Source organism: Chiloscyllium plagiosum, unplaced genomic scaffold, assembly GCF_037043375.1.
Source record: "Chiloscyllium plagiosum isolate Xiang-an unplaced genomic scaffold, Cpla_swu_hap1 HiC_scaffold_43, whole genome shotgun sequence".
Taxonomy (NCBI): Eukaryota; Metazoa; Chordata; class Chondrichthyes; order Orectolobiformes; family Hemiscylliidae; genus Chiloscyllium; species Chiloscyllium plagiosum.
In genome coordinates, this window is record NW_028270181.1 from 18,655,299 (window position 1) to 18,681,490 (window position 26,192).

The following is a 26,192-nucleotide window of genomic DNA, read 5'->3' on the forward strand; positions in this document are numbered from 1 at the left end:
ATGACCCCGGCCATGGCTCACCTCTGTGGGAGGGTGATCCCAAAAACTGCAGCCATAGCTCTCCTGACCCAGGGCTGATCATTGATCATTGCTCCTCCCACATGGACCCCATCCCATTGTCCACAGCCCCACCCTTATGGACCCTGGGACTCCTTAGCCATGACCCACCCAACCAGGCCTTAGACCCCGCCCCTTTAACAATGGCACCGCCCACCCATACACTGGACCCTTCAACCATGACCTCCACCCATCTACACAGGCTCTGAACCCCGCCCCCTCATCCATGACCGCGCCCCCCCATGAGCCCTGAACTCCGCCTCTTCGATCATGACCCCGCCCCTTCAGCCATGGCCCCCACCCACCCGGACACTGGACCCCGCCCAGAAGGCGCGCTCGAGCCCCTTGCGCCTCGTGCGTTCCATGCGTGACCGTTAACGGCTGGAGAGGGAAGAAAGCTCAGCTCAGTCTGCGCGGCCGCCCCTCCCCCATTCCTCTCCCCTATACCTCCGTCGCTGAAATCCCGGGCGATGTTCCGTTTCGGCCTGGACAGCGGGATTCCGTCAATCCAGGCGTACAGTTCCTGCAAGGCCTCCTTGCTGAGCTCCCGGGTCATGGTGAGCACCCTGTCCGGGCTCTTGGCACCGCGAAGTCCTCGCTCTTTTCTGCCGTTAGCGGTGGCGGGAGGACGTGTGTTTACGGCCCGTTGCCTTGGTTACACCGTGGGGGCGGGGAGGCAGGTTCCCGGGTACGGTGCAGGAAGAGGGACAGGAGGTATACGGCGCGGGACAAGCCCAGTCAAAAAAAAACAGACTCTCAGATAAAACAAAGAACTGCGGGAGCTGGAAATCTGAAACAAAATCAAAATGTTCTGTAAGACTGGCAGCATGTCTACAAAGAGAGAAACAGTTAATGCTCGAGTCCAGACCTGCTGAGTTATTCCAGCATTGACTGAAGTCAAATATCACACCACACCAGGTTATAGCAATTTTTTGCTATAAATTCTGTGCCTTACAATTATGTCCACCACAACCACCTGATGAAGGAGCGGCGCTCCGAAAGCTAGTGCTTCCAAATAAACCTGTTGGACTATAACCTGATGTTGTGTGAGTTTTAACTTTGTCCACCCCAGTCCAACACCGCTCCTCCAAATCTTGACTGAAGTCAGTTCACTGCTAATCATTTAAACTTGGATTTTATGTGAAAATGTGCCAGTTCACCCATATTTGCCACCGGCTGTCATGTTATCACTTATAAACCATTAAGAGCATATTCTAACCTTAAAAATGATTATCTTGATGCCGCGACACTTGAATGATTCTGCTCACAGGCATCCCGCTTATTTTTTCTTCTTAAACAACATTCCCTTCAGATAATTGGGCATAGCCGTATTTAGGCAAATTCTATCAAAAATAATCTTATTAGCATTCAAATTGGTTTCATTTACTGCCACAGAGTCCCTGCACTCACCTGCTGGTTATTGAGAGGTGCATATTTGGGGACATATGCACTATTTTTTTAAAAGCATGTTTTTTCTGCAGCCTTGATGCTGGTGCTTTCAAAGATTAGATGCCTGTTGCCCACTGAAACACAACTTCGGTCTCAGAGACATTATTTTGATAATGACTCAATTTATTTTGTACAACATGTTGTAGTATCTTGGTCTGTCAATTCATCACTGTATGTCTAGTATGGTTTTACAGCAAAAGGTGGGTCCATAATGCTTTTGGTCCCACATTTCATCATTACACTTGGAGATTTGTATCTTGCTAGGTGTCTTATTTGATGTAATTAAAGTGCTTGTCTATTAAGTTCAGTATGCTTGTTGGGCTGGTGACTTTCAGAACACAATGAGCTGCTGCTTCACATTGGACCAAAGGTTCACGGGATATGGAGGTTAGGAGAACGAGAGGCGACCTCACTGAAAAAAAGATTCGAAGGAAATTTTTGCAGAGGTTTTTTCCTCTCGTTGGAGAATCTGGGAGCAGAGGGCCTAATCTGAGAAAGGAATTTCCTCAGAGGGTAGTGAATCTGTTGAATCCTTTACTGTAGAAGACTGTCAAAGGTGGGCCATTATTCAAGACTAAGGTGTATTTTTAAATCAGTAAGGGAGTCAAGGGTTATGGGGAAAAGGCAGTAAAGTGGAGTTGAGGATTATTAGACCAGCTATGACCTCATTAAATGGCAGAGCAGAATTGATATGTTGAACTGTTTGGTTTTGCTCCTATGTCTTCCACATCTGGAACATTCCTACTCTGTAGCATCCTCTTCTTCATTGGAAGTGCTGCTCTCTCTAGCACATGTGTACCACATCCTGTAGCATCTCTGTAACTGGACTAATATTCTTTAAAGATGCAATGGAGCAGATAGCTTAAGGAAAATGCTTTGATTTTACTTAAAGTATTGGTGACAATATTCACACACTAGAACAGCCACTGTTTTGAATGTTCAGATCAAAAGAGAATATGTCCAGTTTATTGTTAATTCTGTGGATAGAATTGTAACTGCTTGTCCTTGCTACATGTGGGTTATTCGAAGTCCTATTTCGCTGGTTTTACATTGCAGGTCACTTCATAATTTATATCATAGTATTTCAGCACTGGTATTGCTGTCACCAGTTATTTAATTTTAGTGAGTGCTGCCCATGAGTTGGCACTGTGGTTCACCAGCAATGAATTGGGCAATAATTTTGCCAAATAGTGGGCCAATAAATTGCTGCACTACTTTTACAGCTGTCATCTTTTTGGGATTCAGACAAGAACTATTTGTTGTCACTGCATCACATACACACTTGACTTCAGACATTTTTAATTGAATTGTTTTCTTGTTCAGCTTTAGGTTCATCTATTGAAGCTCAGTCTAGGAGTTTCATCAGATTGTGTTTCTGCATGAATAAACTAGCAGATTATTTTATATAGTTTCTACTCTGGTATTGATCAGTAACTAGATTATGATGTCTGCATTGATATTCCTTTCAAATAGTAACTATGCCAAACTATTCACAATTCTTATCTCCCAAAGGCATCCACAATGGAAAGCTGCTGCTTTCATCCAGGTTCATTAATCAATGCCATTCTTGATTCCTAGCGTTGTCAAGATTTTTTGCCTTTGCAAGTTGTGGCTCAATTCCTTTGTTAGTTGGCATGGAGTAGTGAGATATCTTCAAAGCTTTACTTAGATTATTTAGGTCGACATATACTCTCAGCTTTCCACTGTTGTCATGCTGTTAATCCATTCTGTAGGAGTTATCATTTTCTTGATGAATTCCTTCTTTTCCAGTACTTCTGACTTGACTTTAAAGCTGGCCTTGAGGGCGGCTGGAACTTTCCTCAGTAGATACAAAATTGGTCTTACCCTCATATGTTTTGAGATTATATTATCCTGGAAGACAATTTAACCCTGTGAACACAATTGGTTGACTCTTGTAGGATCTGTTCCACGGTCAAGACTGTGCCACGATACATTGCAAATCTCTTTGCACATTAGAGATTGGACTGATAATGCTCAGAGCCAAGAGTGTGTACTGGAAAAGCACAGCTGGTCAGGCAGCATCAGAGGAGCAGGAAAATCGATGTCTCGGGCAAAAGCCCTTCATTAGGAACCAAGTCTGATAATGCTCAGACTTGCCCTGGCTGACATGAGTGACTTTTGCTTGCCATTTATGATTTGGACTGTCAGAGGAATACATTCTCTCAGCATGAGTATGCCATCATATAGCCTTACCCTCATTTTCAAGGTTTTTGTTTTTGGATCAACATGTTGAGCCACTTTGGACAGACCTATGAAGATCATAATTTTGCATGACACACAATATCTATCTGGCACTTTATATTCTCTTACTGCAACTCTTGCTTCAATAGTCAGGAACCACATATCATCTGTTGACCTGACTGAACCAACCTGCTATATGGTGTAGAATAATTCATCAGAATCTTCAGCTGGTATCTCTCCAGTAGCCATCTGTACTTCATCATTATGCTTCATTTAGGCCACACACACACGTGTATAAAAGGATTCAGCTTCTTAAAATGAAAACTGCTTTTCCCATGTTAGTCATGCTGCTTTCTCCTGTCACAAGATGACCTCTGCAAAATTTGTAACATGTCCTTTGGAGCTGGATCCTTTATCATCTAAATACAAAACATGCTCTGTTTGTCATAAGTATGCCCTAGCTGCAAATTGACCAATTCAGCTCTTCGGCAAATCTCAAATATAGTCAAAACATATCCGGCTGACAAGGTGGTTCAATGGTCAGCATTGCTGCATCACACTACCAGGAACCCTAATTCAATTCCACCTTCAGGGGTGTGTGTGTGTGTGTGTATAGTTTGTACATTCTCTTCACGTCTGTGTGGGTTTTCTTCAGGTGTGAATTAGGTGGATTGCTAATCCTAAATTGCCCATAGTGCCCAGTGATGTACAGGCTAGGTGGAATAGCATGAGAAATGCAGGGTAGGTGGCTCAGGCTGCAGAGGGTCAGTGTTGACTTGATGGCTGAATGGCCTGCTTTCATACTGTAGGAATTCTATGATATACAAGATTCTGAGGGGTCAGTAGTAGGGTCCATGTTTTCTCTAAGAAAATATAGACCTTTAGACAAAATTCTCTTTGAGGGGATGAGACTCTTAAAAATATTCTTTCAGAAAATGAATTCTAAAGTTAGGGGTTGATAGATTCTTGTTTAACTGGAGCTTTCAAGGTTAGCAGGGATAGGTGGGAATGCACAATTGAGGTTACAATCAGATTAGCCATGATGTTATTCTTTTTTTAAGGAAAACACCCGAGTGGCCAGTGACAAGCAGTGCCCTTCACATCAAAGGGCAATGCTGTGTGATATACTCCTGTTTATCTTTTTTTTAATGGTGTGTGTGCGCGCACAGGTGTGAGACACAGTGAGAGACACAAAGTGCACGAATCTTTATTCAGTTTTCACCACCAGGAAGATAGGAAAACACCCGCAGTGACACGCAGTGCCCTGAGCCATGACGTTATTGAATGATAGAGCAGGCTCAAGGGGTTGAATAGTCTCTCAGTGCTTCTAATTTTTACATTTGCATATTCATAATTTCTTTTCTGAGAGTAACTTTCTTCTCTCTCAACAGATGAGATCCTGCATTGAGAGCACATATCTAATACAGTTTTTAACTAGACCATCTTTTAGTTGGGCAAATTTACAGAATTTTGAGCTGAGCAAATCAATGAACTATTTTTCAACCTAGGCCCTCAACTCCTGAATGGGACATATTAAATATTTGTTATTTTGAAGTTCAAAGCTCACTTTTGAGTCTTGGAATTTCTGCAATTGTTTTTGTTCTTCAGAAAGAGTCATGGTTGAATACACTTATCACTGGTGGGAAGAGACTGGTTCAAAGTGTTGTGACAGGTAGCTGTTTTAGCTTGTTAAACAAAGCTATCACTATCTTGTGCTTTGCTGGGAATGGAAAAGCTGTAGCCATTTTCTCTTCCTCTTTCAACTATGGTCTTTTTTTTTTGCTCTTTCAGTTGCTTGTAGTGGCTTTCACATCTCTGAACATAAGTCTCTGCCAATTTTACTCACAGTTCTTCAACACATTCACAGCTTCACTTTTGGCACTACATTCTGTCTTTATGAAACAGTTGTCTGGTCATTAAAAAAAAACACTTAAGTGCTGCTAAGATAGTTATCTGTATTGCATACATCTTGTGGTAGAGATCACATGTCATAGTAGACCAAGAGAACATTTATTCATTATTGCACTTGAATTCAAAGAGAAACAATATTGTTTGCCAAATAAACTTAACACATGAAAGATTTCTTCCATAGATATTGGGGACCATAGCTAGATAGATATTGACAGTTCAAACCCAACATAGATGAGTAAAGTGAAAATTCCTTCGGCTGTCTGTTGGGTTGGGTGTGAAATTAATTTGTGGAATTCCAGTAGAATTTATATTGGGCTGTAGTAGTATTACTGCAAAATGGAAAATGCTGCTAGTGCCACAGAGGGTAATCTTCTGAAATTAGGACAGAGTAGTGACAGTTTTATTTTGCCTATATTAGTCAAAAGGAAGACTTAAAATCAAGCAACTCTACTCTATAATGGAAGTGGAGCAGCAAATAATTTGAATATTGCTGCTTTGCTAATGGATGAAACCTGACTCAGGCAGAAGTCTCAGTAATATATACTAATTGAGGTTGTTTGATGTGTATAGGACCTAGATGGCATTTTGAAAAATGCAGCTTAGTTGTGACAGGCTCACCATTCCATTAAACTTTGCAAGAAGGAAGTAGAGGATTTAAAAAGCTAAGTTTTAAACTTTTTTTGAGAGATTAGGAAAGACTCTGAAAAAGGTGCTTGATTCGGGTACACAAGAAAAATCTGGATGTCCACAAACCTGGTGTGAAGCCTATCCTGTGTTATCAGTCAACTGAAATAGTTTTCAATTTAAAATCATAAACAGCACCTCTTGCTTTTGGATCAGAGGGTATCCTGAAAGGGGAACTTGCATAATTCTGACTTTTATCAAGGTATGAATAAAAGGCATAAAAATGATGGCATAAATTAGTGTAGTTTTGCCTAGGACTTAGAATCTTATTTCTATAGCCACTCAGTTAAATGGGTTCAATTGTACTTCGGGTCTACTTGTGAGGCAGGGACACAATAAAATAATCAATTTCTCAAAGCCAGTTGCAGTACATAATTACAAGTACAGTATTTATTTTCCTTAGCAAATAAATAACCCATTGCACACTGACAATTATTTGTTCAGTCCAGCTGAAAAAGTGCAAATAATTTATGAACATTTTTGTGGGATTTAACAAAATGGAACTGAAAAGTCAAATATTAAAACTAGATAACAATTGATATCATAATTCACCAATTTTTGATTTTAAAAGTTGAGAAAATTTAAATAACCTTTGACAACATTAAATCAAAACAGTTTTTTGCTCTGATTAAAATGATAGTGTAGAAGATTTTAAAGCAAAATCAGTGCAAAATATAGGTTCCACAAATGGGCAATCAAAACCTGTTCATCTCAGCATATTCATTTTTTAAGAAAATGCACTTTAGCAATTCTGAATAGAGTTGTTTATTTAGTGGAAATGAGAGGTCTCTCATCTCAACTGCTATCTTTGATATGCTCAAAAGCATTCTTGCCACCACAAATACCATGGAAATGTATTTAAAAAAAATTCCCATTGTTCCAATCAGGTTTTCCAAGTACTTCATTAGCTAGCTAAAAACTATTTCAATTCAGAAATTTGCAGTTTTTTCTCCTGCTAACCTTCATGTTTTTTAAAAAATGTAACAAGAGTCATTCAGGTGAAAATACAGTTAATGAATTATGCACCTGATTCTAAGATTTATTTTCCCTCTGAATTGTCTTTTTGTTGGCTTACAAGTTGTTTTTGAAATCTGTGTTAATCAGGAATGCCAACCTATAAATCAGAACTTTGACACTAATGTTTGATTTCTCTCACACATTCCAAAATAAAATGCACACAAACAAAATTAGATCATTTTAAAAAAAGTTTCCTTGAATTAAAATAGACAAAAGCATTGATCGAGAATAAGTAAAATTGTACATACATATATCTCCATCAAAATTTATTTTAATATTCTTCAAGCATGTGTCATGCTTCTAGTAATCTGGGTTAAGGCACAAATTTGAGGGGAAATAATGTACATTTAATGATGAGTTCTAAAATCTAACAAAATCTGAAACAAAGAATTGTGAATGCTGAAGATCTGAAACAAACAAATACAGAAATTGCTGGAGAACATCAGCCGATCTGACAACATCTGTGGACAGAAGACAGAGTTAACGTTGAGCCCAGTGACCCTTCACCAGATCAGCTGCGTTTCCCCAGCATTTTCTGTTGTTTGTTTGCTTTTACCCAAATCTATACTGATTGGGATTTGCTTATTTAAGATTGGTTATTTGGGTCACCTGTAGGCTTACAGCTGTATTTCCAATGTCAGTAATTAAATCCCTGCAAATGTACCAAAGAGGACTGTGCAATGAATGCTAATTCATCTTTATAAATAAAATAAGTACTTTGTCCTTAATTGTAAACTTGCATAAATGAAATGGTACAATATTATTGAGAGGAGAACATGGTATACCAAAGGATAAATCAACCAGCACTGGGAGGATTGTTCAATCATGGGCAAGGTCACATGACATGCAGACAAAAGAGTTCCAACATGAAGCTCAACTTAGGCCGATTCCCAATTGTTCTAAATGAAACAATTTATTGCTGGACAGAAAAGAGATTTGTAATAATGACAAAATGCTGGATAAATTCATTGGATTTGGCAGCTTTTGGGCAGAGTGTAACAAAGTTAACGTTTAGGGTAAGTGACCTTTCACCAGAGTGTCCTGTTGATTCTGTCCTCAGCTTTTTGAGGAAAGGTTATCCATGACATATAGCTTTTATATTAGAGACCAATTTCATCAAATCTTAATATGGTATAGTATAGGCAACTTGCCTAATTAAGTCTATACTAGACTTTGTTTTCTATTTGAACCAACTAATTTAGGCAAACCTCCAAAAAAATTGAAACAAAATTTGTAAAAATCCTTATTTTGATCAAATCAGACTAAATACTTCAACTGGACAATGAAGTGCAAAGTTGTTTCTTCACAAATACTGGAATGGGGCTAGAAAATGATCCTGCTGATTCACATCCATGCATAGAACATTGTGAGAGACCAAATCAAGCAGGCAAATGTAATATTTTACTGGATTTCCTCTCTTCAAAAATCGCTTCTTTCTAAATAGAAGGATTACTTCACAAATTGTATCTCATCACAGTTTGCAGGAGAATTATTTTAATTTACATAATTAAAATAAAAAAAAGTATCTTTAATAATATCAAGGCAACAGTACCGTGAAAGCACCATTATTGGAGATGTTCAGTTTTTTGCTTTTTGAACCTAACCATCTTGTACTGTTTAAATTTTCTTTTCCAAAGTGTACAAACTTGTATGACAAGGAAACAAAGATAACGCTTTATCCTCTTCCTGACATGACAGAAAAAGACAACGAGTCTACCAGCTCCATAGCTGTGCGTCTGAAATACAATGATGTTGTGACATATTTCCTCTTCATCTGGGCTGATTTGGTGGCCTTAAAGCAACTTTTGGCTTGTAACCAACCTAGCAAGAAGAACATTATATTGTTTAGTCACAATAACACTTTATATTTGACTTCTGTTACAATCATCTTCTGTCCCTGAAGGGAGGTCCAACTCTCAGCATCTCATATGTAGAAGAAGAGGCAGTTCCCAAATCCACCCCAGATCAACAGGGATCAAACCATTAGTACAAATTTGATCCATACCAATTCTCTGGCCAACTAAGCCAATTGGCACTCAAGGAGTCAGCGATGCTGTGACAACATATTCTTAGATGCATGTTGTACAACAGTATTGATAGGGGTTCCAATTCCTTTCCATTACATTCTGATCTGGAACCTCTTCTACTTATACCACCTACTACAGAAGAACCTCGATTATTCGAATATCAGCTAACCAAATATTGAATCATCTGAAGGAGAGCACGAGGTCCCGATAGAAACATTACATCAAAGAGCTATTTCAACCCTGATCGCGTCCTTTGTCTACAGTGATTAAAAGTGAACCTGGCTTACTGAAATGCTGCTGAGAACAGTCCTGGACATTGATAGTGCCTGGGTTCCCATCTCCAAATGGCTGACCTCCTGCCCTCTCTCCCTCTCCTCACACTTTCCCTGGAGTTCTACATAGGAGTGAACCCTAAACCCCCCTTCCCCAGATATTCTCTCTAACATTGTCCTGTATTAGGCTGAGTTTGAACTTGTCAAAATGTTTGCTGGATTGTGTCTGCTGGATAGGCATATGGATGAGAATGGAATTGTGTAGGTTAGATGGGGTTCAGATCGAGGGCTGAAGGGCTTGTACTGTGCTGTAATGTTCTATGTTCTAATGTCTGTGTGCTATTGTCTGTCTGCGCACGCTATTTGGAGACTTACCCCACAAAGGCAGCAGTGGTCTTATTTTGGTGTTCACTCCGGCTGCCCCAGAGGGGGAGGGGAGGCTGATGGGGTCAGGGGCGCATGGGGGGAACAGGAGGTTGGACGGTGGGTGGGGGGTGTAGACAGGGTGGGGAGAGGTGATGCTGGACAAGCTTGGGGGCAGGCGGTATTGGATGGAAATGGGGGCTGGGAAAGGGGCTCATGCGCGGTGTGCTACTGCCTAGTCTCTTGAATGGGGAGCAGACTTAACAAAAATTAAATAGAATCTTTGATAAATACATGCTTTTTATTTACTTGTTTACAACATTGAAATTGCCCCTAAAAGTTCTAATTATCAAAAAACAGGACATGCCAATCACTCCAGCATTTCAATTTGAAAGCAATTTGTTATGCTCCCAGTGAGCTGTACACTCCAAATAAGTGCTCAGTGTGGGCCAGTTCAATATTGGGCTCTCCAGAGTCAACACAACTGACAGCATTGTGAATGGGTCAGAGAGAGAGAATTTGGGCTAAATTGTATAAAGACAACAATTGGTTCATCACCATTTTCATCAGTGTGGAAGAGTGATGTGCCTTGAAGGTTACAAACCAATTCTCATTGATTTGAGCAACTCATCTTACTTATGAGTTTAAAATTCTTTGGATTTAAAACATTGATAATTCAAAATCAGTAACAACACTTCCCAATCATTATCTATAACTGAACTGATTTTGTTTGAGTGATATGATTTTGTTCTTTAAGGAAGTTACCTTAGACATGAGCTATCAAATGGAGCAGTATTTAAACTAGGAATATGGAATTAAATAGCCATCATGCCAACTGGATGAAAAAAAAGTCAGACTATGTTGTCTACTTATAACTAAAATAAAAGTAGAGCTAAAGTGAATTCCCTCATTTAGCGTAGGATTAGAACAGGACTTAGATATTTTCTGATCAATCTGTTCAGAGATGTTATTCCACACGAGATTGGACTTGAACCAGGTAGACTTAATAGTTAGGATTGTTCATATACACGACTCAACACGGACGTTTACTATAAACCGACTGACTCGCACAGCTACCTAGATTACACCTCCTCCCACCCTGCCCCCTGTAAAAACACCATCCCATATTCCCAATTCCTTCGCCTCTGCCGCATCTGCTCCCAGGAGGACCAATTCTAATACCGAACAACCCAGATGGCCTCCTCCTTCAAAGACCGCAATTTCCCCTCAGACGTGGTTGACGATGCTCTCCACCACATCTCCTCCACTTCCCGCTCCTACCCCCTTGAACCCCGCCCCTCCAATCGCCACCAGGACAGAACCCCACTGGTCCTCACTTACCACCCCACCAACCTCCAGATACAACGTATCATCCTCCATCATTTCCGCCACCTCCAAACAGACCCCACCACCAAGGATACATTTCCCTCCCCTCCCCTATCAGCATTCCGGAAAGACCATTCCCTCCGCGACTCCCTCATCAGGTCCACACCCCCCTCCAACCCAACCTCCACTCCCGGCACCTTCCCCTGCAACCGCAAGAAATGCAAAACTTGCGCCCACACCTCCCCCCTCACTTCCCTCCAAGGACCCAAGGGATCCTTCCATATCCGTCACAAATTCACCTGCACCTCCACACACATCATTTACTGCATCCGCTGCACCTGATGTGGCCTCCTATACATTGGGAAACGTTTCAGAGAACACCTCTGGGACACCCGCACAAACCAACCCAACTGCCCCGTGGCTGAACACTTTAACTCCCCCTCCCACTCTGCCAAGGACATGCAGGTCTTTGGCCTCCTCCATCGCCAGACCATGGCAACAAAACGCCTGGAGGAAGAGCGCCTCATCTTCCGCCGAGGAACCCTCCAACCATAAGGGATGAATGCAGATTTCTCCAGCTTTCTCATTTCCCCTCCCCCCACCTTATCTCAGTCCCAACCCTCGGACTCAGCACTGCCTTCTTGACCTGCAATCTTCTTCCCGACCTCTCCGCCCCCACCCCTCTCTGGCCTATCACCCTCACCTTAACCTCCTTCCACCTATCGCATTCCCAACGCCCCTCATCCAAGTCCCTCCTCCCTACCTTTTATCTTAGCCTGCTTGGTACATCCTCCTCATTCCTGAAGGGCTTATGCTCCTGCTCCTTTGATGCTGCCTGACCTGCTGCGCTTTTCCAGCAACACATTTTTCAGCTCTGATCTCCAGCATCTACAATCCTCACTTTCTCCTTGTTCATATACAGGTGAGCCTAATTCACCCCTGGCCTGGATTTGCAAAACACTCCTGGTTTATAGCAGTGGGAGCAACAGTTTTTTAAAAAAATATATTGAAGATTTACCTGGATGTGTTTGGAAGCTGCAGCTGGAAAGCATGGTTTGACAGGTGGTAATGGAGGCTGAATAGTAGGTTTCACAACCTAGAAGGAAAAGCTCATTTTTGTCATCCTGTAGAAACCATCAATTTCCTCCTTATTTGCTAATTGCATCAATTTAGATCATATAAGACATAGGACCATTGGCTCTCCTTGGCAAACCTGCTCGTTACTTCCTCAAAGAATTCTAGCAGATTTGACAGGCATGATCTCCCCTTGATGAAACCATGCTGACTTTGCCCTATTTTACCATACACTTCCAAGTATTCAGAAATCTCATCCGTCACAATGAATTCCAGGATCTTACCCATGACCAAGGTCAGGCCAATCAGTCTGTAATTTTCCATTTTTTGCCTTACTCCCTTTTTAAACAGAGGTGTCACTTTAGCAATTTTCTAGTCCTCTGGAACCCTCCCTGATTCTAGCGATCCTGAAAGATCACCACTAATGCCTCCACTATCTCTTCAGTTAAAACTCTGGGGTGTAGTCCATCTGGTCCAGGTTATTTATCCACCTTCAGGCCATTCAGTTTTTCTAGCACCTTCTCCTTGGTGACAGCCACCATACTCAGCTCTGCCCCCTCACTCTTGAATTTTTGGGATATTACTCGTGTCAGTCTTTGCGGTAGAAGACACAAAGTAATTATTCAGTTCCTCAGCCATTTCTATGCACCACAATAGCAGGGTTTCACTACTTCTATCTCTCCAGCAGCCCAATGCAGTTGTTCTCTACTACTATCTCTCCAGCAGCCCAATGTCCACCTTTGCCTAACGTTTGCTCTTTATATATCTAAAGACACCCTTACAGTCTTCCTTTATATTACTGGTTAGCTTACCCTCAGGTTTAATCTTCTCCCTCCTTATTTCTTTTTTTTTGTTGTCCTCTATCAGTCTTTGTAAGCTTGCCAATCCTCTGGTTTCTCACTACCTTTCACAACATTATATGCTTTCTCTTTTGCTTTTATGTTATCTCTGACTTCCTTCGTCAGCCATGGTTGCCTCAAACCTCCCTGTACCATGCTTCTTTTCCCTTGGGATGAGTCTCTGCTGTGTCTCCTGAATTACTCCCAGAAACTCCTGCCATTGCTGTTCCACTGCCTTTCCTGCTAGACTCCTCTCCCAGTCAATTCTACCCAGCTCCTCCCTCATGCCACTGTAGTTGCCTTTATTCAGCTGTAATATTGTTACCTCTGATTCTGTCTTTTCCCTCTCAAATTGCAGAGCAAATTCAATCATAATATGAATATAGATAGTTAACTGAACAATTTATCCAAAAAAGTCACAAATCAATTTGGTATTAAGTTTGAAACAGGAGCATTTTGAAGTTAAATTTCATTTCATGTTATAATTTTAAGAATGTAATGTGTCTAACTTGGCTAAAATGTTAAAAATAGGCTATTGATGTCTAATTCAACAGTATATAATGCATGGACAGTCACACAAAAAGGCACATGTGAATGCCTGCACATGTACAGAGTTTATTTTCTTTTGAAGTGTTTCTTGAATATATTCAAATTTAGAGCAAACGCATTTTGAAAATAATTATAATTATTTTATAATTGAATAATATCATAACTAAGTCATTAGGAACATGGATTTGAATTTTCAGTCTGACTCACTGTTTTAACTTAATGATAGCCATACATCAATTCTCATCCTCTATGCACCACAATAGCAGTGTTTCACCAAAGTAAAGAGGCAGCCAGATATTTTAAAAGTTGTGTTAAACCCCGAACGTCTATTAAAATGGAATAAAAGTTAATGTGCATGGGATTGGTGTTGTGTACTGAAGTGAATTGAGAACTGTTTGGCAAACAGGAAACAACAAAAAAAAGTAGGAATAAACAGCTCTTTTTCTAAGTGGCAGGCAGTGACTATTGGAGTAGTGTGGGGATCAGTGTTTGGATTGCAGCTATTCACTATATATTGCAATGAGAAAATTGTGTGTAATTATCTCCAAGTTTGCAGATGATACAAGAGTGGGAGGGTATGCTGTGGGTAGAATGCAAAAAAAACTTCAATGTGATTTGGTCATGTTGCATAACTGGGCAAATACATGGTAAATGAATATAATGTGGATAAGCGAGGGTTATTCACTTTGATAGAAAAAAATTGCAGGCTGTATTATCTGAACTGTGGATCAGTTGGGAAGGGAGATCAAAGTTGAAAAATGTGGCGCTGGAAAAGCACAGAAGGTCAAGTAGGATCTGAGGAGCAGGAGAATCAAATGTTTTGGGCATAAGCCCTTCATGATGAAGGTGACGAAGGTGCTGCTGGTGAAGAAGTCAAATAGTAAGTTGGCCTTCATCGATGTGAGTATTGAGTACTGGAGCAGGGACATCTTTCCACAACTATACAGGGCAGTGGTAAGACCATACCTGGAGTGGTATGTACAGTGTTGTTCTTATCTGAGAAAGAACGTTCTGACTACGAAGGGAGTGCAAAAAGTCTACCAGAACTATTCCTGGTATGGCAGAACTGATGCAAGGGGAAAAGACTGAATCCCAATCACAGTTTAAATAATCTGCCACACTGTTTTTGCTACCAAAGTATTTGGGAAATGAGGAAAAGACTAAAAAGCAGGGGCCTCCAAAGGCAATCTTAGGTTTGTTCCTAATATCACAGGTTTGGTGAGTACAGAAATCAGAACATTGAATGAATTAACACTCAGGGAAAATAATGCAGGGGGAAGGGTTTTAGATTTCTGGGGCACTGGGAGCAGGTAGGGGGCAGTTAAACCTGTGCAAGAGTTACAATTTAGCAGGACTACGTTTAAATATCCTTGTGGGGAAATATGCTAATGCCGTGGGAGAGGGCTGAGTCTAGGCTTTTAGTAGTTGGTAACCAGAGGGGAAATTCAGAATTGAATAAAAACGAAGATGATTATGGCAAGGAGTAAGCTGTGAATGAAAGTCAAAAGCAACAGAAACAAATCCTAGAATCAACCTGAGTCAATTACAGAGGTGTTAGAAAGACAGCATTCACAACAAGATAGGTGAATTGGTAGCACTAGGGCAAGTGCAAGGATATGATTTAATTGCCAACATGGAGGTATGACTGCAGTGTGACGAAGACTGGGAACTAAATATTAAAACATATTCAATGTTTAGGAGAGATATGCAAATAGGAAGGGAAGATAGAGTAGTGCTGATAAAAGGCAGGATCAGTATTTTCATGAAAGAAGATCTGCCATTAGAATAGGATAGAATCAGATGGAGCGAAGAAATATCAAGAGGCAGCAAACACTACTCGGAATAGTTTACAGACCATGCTAGAGTAATGGTGATGGTGGAGGGGGGTGGAATACAATAAAAATTATCAAGTTATAGAGGTGCACGTAGCGAGGGGAATGCAGTCAGTATGGGAGATATCAATTTACATATTAATGGATAAATCTAATGAACACTAATGCTGTGGCAGAAGAATTCCTGGAATCTGTTTATGGTAGTTTTCTGGAGCAATATGTTGAACCAACTGGGGAACAGTCCATCTTAGATCTAGTATTATGCGATGAGAAAGGAGTACATAAGTATTCAGTTTTAACAAACTGTGGGCAATAGTGACCATTGGAAAAGTAGTAGTTAAAACTGTAACTAGGATCTCAAATCTAAACAAGGACAATTATGAAGGTATGAGCATGAGATTGGCTGTGGTTGATTGGAATAATACACTAAAAGCATGCTAAATAGGCAATGGCTAGCATATAAAAGAATTATTGCTGGCTGTTAAAAAGCATACATGCCTTTAAAGTAAAAATACCCAAAGGAAAAAATCAGTGCGCCACGGCTAATAAAGTTTAAAGATGGTGTCAGACCAAAGGAGGTGGCTTACAATTTTCTTTGACAACATTATAAAGTCTGTGGATCGGGAAAATTTTAGAATTCAAAGGAGGATCAAGACATTAATTTTAAAACATGAATGTACAACAGCAAGGACAGAAAATAGACTGTCGATCTTAAATCTGAATAAATATGATAGCAACGTTAGAATTTCTAATGAAAGGACTAAATGAAGTATCAGTTAGTATTGGTAAAATCAATGGAAAACCTGAAAGAAAAAAAAAATTGGCTTGAGATCGAGAAAATGAACATTTTCAACAACAATTAGAACTTGAAGGAATGAGACTTCACATTTAAAAGTTAATTTTCTAGGCCAGAGAGATTGATTGTTAGAAATAAGTAAATCATTAAAAGTGTATTTTGAAATGGTCTCAATTTTACGTGGCAGGTTTCATTCATATCTATCATTCAAACACCACAAATCCTATCCTGTCCCATTTATTTCATTGATGAGCTGCACACACAAGTGCCATTTTAGTTGGAGTGGCACAATTGCAATAGAAATATTGCATGAAGCCACACATCTACCCTTGTCTGAAGTTGCTGCAACATTTGCATTGTTCACTGCTATTTTTACAAATCACAGGCCAAAATTTTGTTCATAAAATTATGCAGTTATTTCCTACCATGCAAGTACATTGTGTTTAAATATGAAGAATGATGCAATTGCATCACTAGCCTGAAAAAGTTGTCTGCTTACTGAATCTGTGACACCCCATTCATGTGGTGTGAAATGTTTCAGAAGTACAATGCATTAACTATTTCCTGTTGAGTGTTATAATTATTTTCCCCCAATTATACATTAAAAAAATGGAAAATTATGACAAAATAAATGAACTATATTCTTAAAACTCACCGGTGCACGTTTAGGTGAATATTGTTTGGACGGTGGGACTGGAGGTGGTGCATGTAGTTTTTCAACTTTTTGCTAGAAAGAAAAACTTCTTGTTCTTATTTTTTCAAAAGCTATTATTATTTGACAAAAAGAAATCACAAAGACAGACAGATACACTTGCACAAAACCATGAATGTGGCAACAAGGATTTTTTACAACTTGGCTGGACTGGGGAGTTCACCTACAGCCAACGTGATTCAAGTGCTTTACCCACAGAATTCATGCTCACCCTCTCTTTGAATCAATAAGAAAGATTATATCATCATAGTTTCGAAAAACTATCTAGGCCACTGTTGAATCCAGGATTCGAGACATAAAGACTAAAAGTATGGAAGAAAATATTCACTTAAGCGCATGATAATAGTTACCCAATTGGCTGTAAAGCAATAATCTGACGAGGAGATAATAAACTGAGCATGAGACACAAGCAGTTTATAACTAATTGCCAAAAATATTAAACTACCTTTTTGAAATTCTTCAAAGGAAAGGTTTATTTTTTGTTCAAATAATATTGTGCAATTTCTAAAAAATGGATTTTGGCTTTTTGATTTTAGCATAGTGAAGATGCTGAAACCTTAGAAAGAGAAGCTCTGATGAAAGACCATTGGTCAGATTCATTGAGTCTTTTTGTTCACAGATATTGCCTGACCTGAAAATATTCTTGTTTAGTTGTGATAAAAATTATGATGATGCAAAAAGCACAGGTTTATTGAGCAATAAAAGTATTACCCAGAAATAGCCAGTTTTTGTATCAGATTTCCAAGAAAGATTATTATTATACCTGCATAGGTTTTGCTGTAACAGTTGTAGGAAAACTCTTAAGAGGAGCTGGTTTTGGGGGCTAAAAGAAGTAAAACAAAACAAGAACAAATCAAACTTTGAATATATCATCTTCAGTACTATCAAAACCTTTGCTCATTACAGTTTTGTTTGACATGTCATCACATAGTGATTCTATTTTTTTCCTAGTAATTAACTAATCATATTACTGGACATATTTTTCATCTCATTAAGTATGCAGATTATTAACTATCAATCATAGTGCTGCTACTTTTCATAAGAATGAGCAGTAAAAAAGCTTAATTTTGAGGTTCAAATATTTGTTCACCGGTTCTAGAAGTGCCAGTGAACAGACTTTATGTAACCCTTCGATCAGTGGGCGACAATTACAAAGCAACTACATTTTTCTCTGATCAAGATTTTCACAAGGGTTTTTATTGCATTATAACGTCTTACTCTCATTATTTGTTAATTGTTTCTACTGATACCATTTATTATCCAATGTGTTAATGGTATAAAAGTAAGCATGATAGAAACTCAAGTCTAAACTTCTAAGTCTAGACTTGCAACCAGAAAGCTTCATTTTGTACACAAGTACTTCCTTTAAGGTAAATAGACTAAGAAACTGAATGTTTTGAGTCCTCACTTTTGATTTAAGGAGGAAACAACGTTACAATGCAGCAGGTATCTTGAGTTTTTAAAAAAATATAAAGAAATCAATAAATAGGAGTCCATCACATTTGAACATTCCATAGACTCTATTTCTTATTATAAAATTGCAATTACAGCACTATGTATGGCCTTTAAAGTTCAAGACCGCAAGTTTGAAGAGGGAAATCAGATTATGCTTAGTTTGCTTAAAGCTTGTAAAGTTGTAGTTTAAGAGGAAAACTGAACAAAAGTAGTTTGCTGAGCTTTCAACCTGCTTCCTATCCAAAACCAAATCTGCCTCGTATCATTTCTGTATTATCACAAAACTCCAGTCACCTCCCCCTCACCACTCACCCTTCATCCAACCACTGAAAATTTCATGCATGCTTTTCTGGTCAGTTCCTGACATGTGCAAACCCTCATGGCTGAACTCTCACTTTTCACTCTTCATATAGCTCAGCTTACCAAGGGTATGGCTATCTACACCCTCACTTGTACTAAATCTAATTAATTCAAATATGCTTACCAACTTACATCAGTTGCTAGTTTAGCAACACCTGAATTTAAACTTATCATCCTTGTATTGAAATCTCTATTCATTTATGTTTCCTTATCCCCAACATCCTCCGATCCTTCCTAGATTCTGCTGTTCTCCAATTCTGAACTCCTTTGCATTTGCAATTTTTTCAGGTCTCAGTTGTAATATTTGCCCAAATAATTGGGCCTCAAACTTTGGAAATTCCTCCCAGGCCTCACCACCTCTCTTGCCCTCCTTAAACACTTCTAAAAACCCTTGTGGTTCAATAGAGTTTTGTCTGATAACATTCCTTTAAATTGCCTTGGCTAGTTCCATGTTAAAAGTTACTGTTTATAAGTTGTTGTTCAAGTTATTGAGTACATTAGACTGATTTCTACAATAGAGGGAAAATGAGAGTAGCAAATTTGAAACTTGAAGAACAAGAGAAGGAAGTTCACAAAAGCATTCTAAGGTTGAATTGATAAAACACAACTAGACAATGAAGGCATGAAGAACAGAGACAGAGTGTGCAGTTTCCCCTTTCTGTGAGAAGGGGAAATAATGGGATCAGTTGACCCTGGAGAGAAACTCACCCCCTTCTCACCACCTCAGCAACTGAGTACTGGGTGAAAAAGTCCATCAGGGAGTCTCCCAACTCAACAGTAATAAAAGCCTTTAAACGATCAATTGATGGAAACTTTGAGGCCTCAACTCACAACCTCCCCAATCCTGCCTCTCCAGCAAGAGAAAGGTGGCTAGTCTCCAACAGGGAAACCAGAGTGACCTGTCTGCTGTGTTGTGAAAGGGGGAAGCTTCAATTGCCTGTTCCCCAAAATTGTGGCGGAACTGCAGTGACAAGGGTTTGGCACCTGAAAGGCACTCCTGTCTTTCCTCCATCCATCATCACTAGCACCCCACCCACTCACCCCTAGGACCGACCTATCCCCACCTAGCAAGAAGAAGAAAAAAGGACTTAACTTCTTGCTTCTGGATCTCCCAAAGTGCAGGCCTTAACTGGCACACTTGAGGATCTAAAAGCTGCCAGCCTCTGAACGGTGACCTGGGTTGTCAATGCCAAGGCCTGTGATAAGGTGAGAAACACACCATCCCTTGCTTGTTCACTCAACAAGCTGAGTAACATGCAATCAAAGCACCTCTAGTTATAGCAGAGGTGTGCATTAGCCACCACCTCATATGATTGCTACCACAATTAGAAAATGTTAGATAGAATTTACCTTCAAAGTGAGAAAAATATTGCTCAGCAATAAACAAGTTTACTTTTCTTTGTTAAGAAACTTTATTAGATTTAGCAGTATTGAACCTTTTGGAAGGACAGCTGAAAATGTTGCAGATATAGAAGACTGTCCAATTGTATTAAATACATGTTGTGATAGTGTCATGGAAGCAGGCTATAGTTAGATACATAAAACAAACAAGTGTTACTAGAATTAACAGGAAATAGTTGAATTTATCATGGTGACAGATTTACCTGAGGTGGTGGGCGTTTGGGTATCACCGTAATCTGCGGTCGCTGATCATTGCTTGAGGCAACAAGTAATGAATGTTTTATACGTGGACTTCTGTTGCTAGGATACGTGGCTTTCGATTTGGTTCGGTCTTTTCGTTCAAATGTTGGATTTGACAAACCACATGAGCTAGATTTTGTTTGCATATGAAAGAGATGAACATTAATGAACAATCTTTGAACCCAAATTAATCACCAATTTTAATTTTGGCTTTCTCTATAAAGATACTGTTTATCTTTATAGACTGTATAAAGATATACACAGTTTCATTGCAACTCTCATAGGGCCAAACAGCAAGATGTGGTATGCAATTCCAATGGCTGCTCATCTCTAGCAAAGGTGTTATCTATACAATGTATAGAACTTAATGTCTTAAGCAATAATAGTGGCCATTTCAATTACTTTCATTCTAACATCACATACTACAGATTCAATAACTCCCCATTACATCTTTGCAACTTGAATAATATTGCTATTCAATATTGTTTAATATGTTGAACAGGTGGTTAATTGAGAAGTGATTGGTAATTAGGGTGGCACAGTAACTCATTGGTTAGCACTGCTGCCTCAGTGCCAGGAACCTGCATTTTCAAGACTCATTCACATTTGTAATTTTGACCCTTTATCATTTTATTAATAAATATACAAAAAGATGAAAAGCAGAGTGTGAAAGTGTATTTAATCTTTGGTTGCTATGTATTGGTCAACTATCACAAGAGTGAATTATGTAGGTGAAAACACCATACTTAAGCATCATGAATAAAGGCTGTGTGGCACAGTGTTACAGTCTCTACCCTCTGGGCCAGATATTTCACATGCATGTCCAACCTGCTCCAGGTAGGTGTCATCATGTGTTTGAACTGGCGGATTAAAAATACTTGAAAATATTCATAACACTGCACAGAGAGGAAAGTTACGATTGTGGTCAGCTGAACTAACTGGGATATAGCCACAATAGGCCAGCAAATGAGGAGGAAAACTAACAATAATCTTGCATCCCATGGACTGCAGCAGTTTACGCAGCAGCCCACCTTCACCTTCATAGTCTGGTTTCTAGCACACAAGCTCAGCAAGGGTAACATCAGTGATTTAGGACAATAGTGATCTAGGCAAAACTTTTGGTCCTTGCTGACAGAATACAAGAATATGCAACTCTGCTTTAATGATTGACTACGGGATTAGAAACACAATTTTTGCGTTTGCTGAAACAGTAGTGAACTTGGTGAATAAAGTGGTGATTCACATATAACATGCAAGTATCAAAATTAGCTACTTTTTCCTCAGTGTAGCATTTTAAAAGAGTTGTGTTAGGATTACTTAGTAGATGATTCAAACTCAATCCTGATGAGTAAAAATTTAAATATTGCCTCATTTCTGAATCACTGTAGTGTTTTAGTTAACTTGTATGCACTTAATAAAGTATTCATGACAGTGGAAATATACTACTGCTGATACACCATTTCTCTGAATTGCCTGAAAAGTAGTATAAGTTTCCATGTTCAGCTAATTCTTGAGCTTAAAACTGTGAGCTATATAGAGATGTGCACTTGTAACAATTACAAATAAAAGCAAAACACTGCAGATACTGGAGAATTTCAACTGGGCTAGCAACATCTGTAGAAAGAGAAACAGAGTTAATGTTAAGTCTGAAATGCCAGACCTCCTGACTTTCTCCAGCATTCTGTTTTTTATTGAAACAAAACTTTTGATTCATACCAATATTGTCACATTTTTAAAAATGCAATATTAGTAACAGTGACTGAATTAGGTAAAACATTCTATACTTACATTTTGCTTGTATGGTTCATCAAACATTTTTTATAATATAGAAGTGCACCACTTATTAGGATAAGTAAAATGATGAAGGGGAGGAGCACAGAGAGAATGATGATTGTGGCAGCATTTCCTATTGAAAAGAATAGTGTAAATTAACTCATTTCTGCAACTACACAACTCTGCCCTTTGGGCTGTACAAATAGAGGGCAGAGCTAAAGCTTTAAAATAGCTTTCTCACGAAACCTGGAAATACCGGAAATCACTGGAATTCATCTCAAGCTACAAAAAGGAATTTATTAGCCCAATTCTTCGCATATCGGTTGCGACCACACCAGTTTACTCTCACAATGTGCTTCTGATCGCACTCAAAATGAGAGGGGGACAAGCACATTCACAAATATGGAAGGGAACACAGCAAGGAGGATATGGCATGGCATGGCAAGATGGAGAATAGCATACTATCTTCATAGCCCACTAGTTCAAGGAAGCTTGGATCCCATCCAAAGGATCAGTCACGCCTTCATGTATAGAAGTTGTCACAGAATCAAAGTCATGAGCCTCAGCTATGGGTACTGAACAAGGCATCAAGCGGAAATGAGGCTGTTCCTATCAGGCTTGTTATAATATAGCATTAATGCTAGCTATGCAGAAATCTGTGTCAGTAGCAGAACATAATTATGGTGATTCATCAAAATTCCAAGAAACCCATATTTGGAACTAAATGTAGTTTCTAAATCTTTTAGGGTTAAATAAATAAAGCTTTTTCAGTTGGATGAAAATGAACATTTTTGAAAAATGAAAATTTCCAGCCTGAAACATATTGTGTGTTGTGAAATGATTATCATAGAATCACAGAAGAGGACAATTCAGCCCATCATATCCATTCTGGCACTCTGAAGTAACCAAAAATATTTATATACAAATCCTGAGTTTGCTAATCCAATGAAATTAAATAATCTCTCATTTTATGATTTACTTTTTAAAATCAAAAATTATTGTTTACTTCAGAAAGGGACGGTAAATGCAGAAAATAAAAATCCTGAAAGGATAACTCATTTGTAGATATGGGAAGTTCTTTCTAGAAGACCTACATTAAGGTTTATGTACATGAATAATCACCTCATTTCTGTGTGGTTGCTTGGATTCTTACCTGTAGATAAGCTACTATTTCGTGTAAGACAATACGGTGGTGCCCAACCTGGATCACAGTGACATTCTCTCTTGTGATTACAAACCTGAAAAAATAATTCAGAACATTAGCAACAATCTCACCAGAAAATGGAATAAATTTACATAGTGTTAAATATAGCTTCTCAATGCCCTTTCCTTAAAATGTTCTACAAATCATCTCCTTCAAATGTATGATTGAATATTACTATGAAATTTGCTTCCACTCATTGAGTTCTATTTCAAAAATTAATGTAAAATAAAATTTGAGTGACAGAATGATTACCAACAGGAGGCAATTCAGCCCAGTCATGTCTGTACTGGCTCTCTGCAAGAGCAGCCATTCCCAGTCCCCAGCCCTTTGCCATAGTCTGCTGTCTCCCTTTTGGATATTTTGACAATTATCTTGAAGTGCTGGCACTGGTGCCTTCTGTTTGCCAATAGCCCTGCCTTGGAAACAGGCTTCCCCTTACTTAAAATTATGAAGGGTTTTGATATTTTAAGATCTCCATTAAATCTCCAATATGCAATTAATGCCATTGAATAGTTTGCATCAAGAAAAGAAAAAGAATTTGCATGAGCCATACCCCATGATTATTACATTTTCCAGAACAGTTTCTTGATCCATAAAGTACAACGCTCTGGCAAATACCATGGTAGCAAACCTGGAAAAATATAAGTTAAATAAAATGTATCATAGGGTGCATCTAAATTTTTGGTAATGGGCTGTTTAGATTATTGAAACATGCTTTCTGCAAGAGGGATCACAAATAAAGAACCTGCACTTATGTAAAACTTATGATCTCCTCAGGACTCTCCAAAGGACTGCTCTTGAATTGTAATTACACTTGTTGTGAAGGCAAAAAACAGCAACTAATTTGTAGGCAGCAAGGTGCAGCAACTAATTCATAAACAGTCAGTCAATTAGTTAAACTACTTCCACTAGTGCTGGAATGAAAGAGGAATTTTGAGTAAGGCACTCTGTTCTTCTTCAAATCGTCCCATAATCAGACAGAGATGATCTTGGTTTAAAAAAAATTATCAGAAAGATAGTAAGTTGGAATGCACTGACCATCCTTAGCTTGCCAGTCCAATTCATACGAATGTTGGAATCCAATTCCAATAGACCCTGACTGTCGAGGTGCAAGAATTGTGCCCTGCTGTCAGTTTTCATCAGCAGACTGGTCCTATACTATCTCTACCAAACAAAATGCTCTCAATGATTTTCCACGGTAGTTCCCGCTATTATTTCTTACCATCCCATCTCCACATTTTGTTCCTAAAGGGACCAGCCCAGGATCAGTCTTTGAATCACTCTTTTCATTTAATGTTGCAATCCTGCACAATTTGTTCCGGGGTAGTTTTACTTCATACATTGCTTGAGTGATTGGAAATTTGTTTCCTCCAATGCAGTGTATTTTACCACATTTAACATCCCTGCAAAAACAAAACAATAAATCCATCATGGAGAATTGAAAAGGATGATATTCTCCAGACCAAGGTCCAACTGTTCAAGTAATCAATACCTAGAAACCACGTGGTTTCCAAGAATTTGTGTAATTTCTTAAAATTTACAGAGCTTTATCATGATTTTCTCAATATTTCATTGAAAACTAAACATTCCTAAACAGATTCGTAGTACAACCTGCTGACTGTAACTGAAATACTTCAATTCTTTGGGTTACAATAGATGCAAGACTGTCTCAGTAGTGTGAAGTAGAGGGTTAATTATACCCTTAATTTAAGATTAGCTACAGAACGTGTGTGTGTGTAAGGACATACCTACATCAGATTATATTGAAGTGCTCCCCAACCTTTTCAGCATCAAGGCACGCTTCACTGACACAAAATGAAACAGCACACCCATTTTTATTCAGCTGAATTAATGTCAATGTTCATACACAAATGGTGTTGAATCTCCATATGTGCGGTAGCGCGAGGCTATGAAAATGTCGCTCTGGGGACTTGAACATGTACAGTCAAAGGGGTGCTTGAGGTCAACAGCTATTGCCTTCAATAACAGGCCCCGAGGGTCCAGAGGAAATCCAAAGCATGAATGCAATCTTGATGCTCAGATAAAGCGTCGCTGCTTCCCAGAAATTTCACGCACACTTCTCACTTTGTCACAATATTTGAAATACACTGGTATAACGAACCGGAGGCAAGTCTGTAAGATTCCTGAAGGTGTCCTTTTTTTTACCATTCATAGGTCATATTTAACAAAACATATTAATGTTCACTTACAAATGTGTGTAGACCTCACCTTACTACATGATCAGTGGTGACGTGACCTACAGAAACAGATGAAGGGCTTTTGCCTGAAACATCGATCTTCCTGCTCCTCGGATGCTGCCTAACCTGCTGTGCTTTTCCAGCACCACAATCTCTACAGAAACAGAGGCAAGCAACAATGAGGGACTACACTGAAGGCCAGAAGCAGCACAGTGCTACTGAAGGAGGATGAGGCTGGCCTAACAATCCAAGCCCAGAAATGAGAGTGATAACCGGAGAAACTCAAATGATGACAGGAAGCAGCTGGTGATGGTCTTCAAGGCTTTCCTAGGCATACTACAGAGGGAATGCTCACACCAAAGCTGAAAAAGCAAGTCCACAGCAAAGAATTCCCCAAGCAGAGAGGAAAAAAAAATCAGTCTGCCACAGTGAGTAAAAACATTCCTGTAGG

At 39.2% G+C, this 26,192-nt stretch overlaps 2 protein-coding genes across 12 annotated transcripts in view; both read right to left on the reverse strand.

The window, feature by feature from the left end:
* Positions 1-958, reverse strand: part of spef1 (sperm flagellar and cilia associated 1) — a 37,083-nt gene extending 36,125 nt beyond the window's left edge. For all 10 annotated transcript variants that reach the window (XR_006309686.2, XR_015754292.1, XR_015754293.1 and 7 more), the window contains exon 1: positions 505-958. Coding sequence is in view for 6 of the 10 variants with exons in the window: in XM_043678885.2 (XP_043534820.1) it covers positions 505-613 (109 nt within the window). In the remaining 4 variants the exon portion in view is untranslated. The remainder of the gene's footprint in view (positions 1-504) is intronic.
* A 4,685-nt stretch (positions 959-5,643) lies between these two features.
* Positions 5,644-26,192, reverse strand: part of adam8a (ADAM metallopeptidase domain 8a) — a 47,070-nt gene continuing 26,521 nt past the window's right edge. Inside the window, exons 16-24 of one of the 2 annotated variants that reach the window (XM_043678880.2) lie at positions 24,766-24,946; positions 24,097-24,174; positions 23,493-23,577; positions 22,355-22,472; positions 20,530-20,695; positions 17,874-17,933; positions 17,054-17,125; positions 12,327-12,404; positions 5,644-9,141 (exon numbers count right to left, since the gene is read on the reverse strand). In XM_043678880.2, the coding sequence (XP_043534815.2) occupies positions 9,091-9,141; positions 12,327-12,404; positions 17,054-17,125; positions 17,874-17,933; positions 20,530-20,695; positions 22,355-22,472; positions 23,493-23,577; positions 24,097-24,174; positions 24,766-24,946 (889 nt within the window). In that variant the 3' untranslated portion in view covers positions 5,644-9,090. The remainder of the gene's footprint in view (positions 9,142-12,326; positions 12,405-17,053; positions 17,126-17,873; positions 17,934-20,529; positions 20,696-22,354; positions 22,473-23,492; positions 23,578-24,096; positions 24,175-24,765; positions 24,947-26,192) is intronic. The other variant, XM_043678882.2, reaches the window with a different exon arrangement.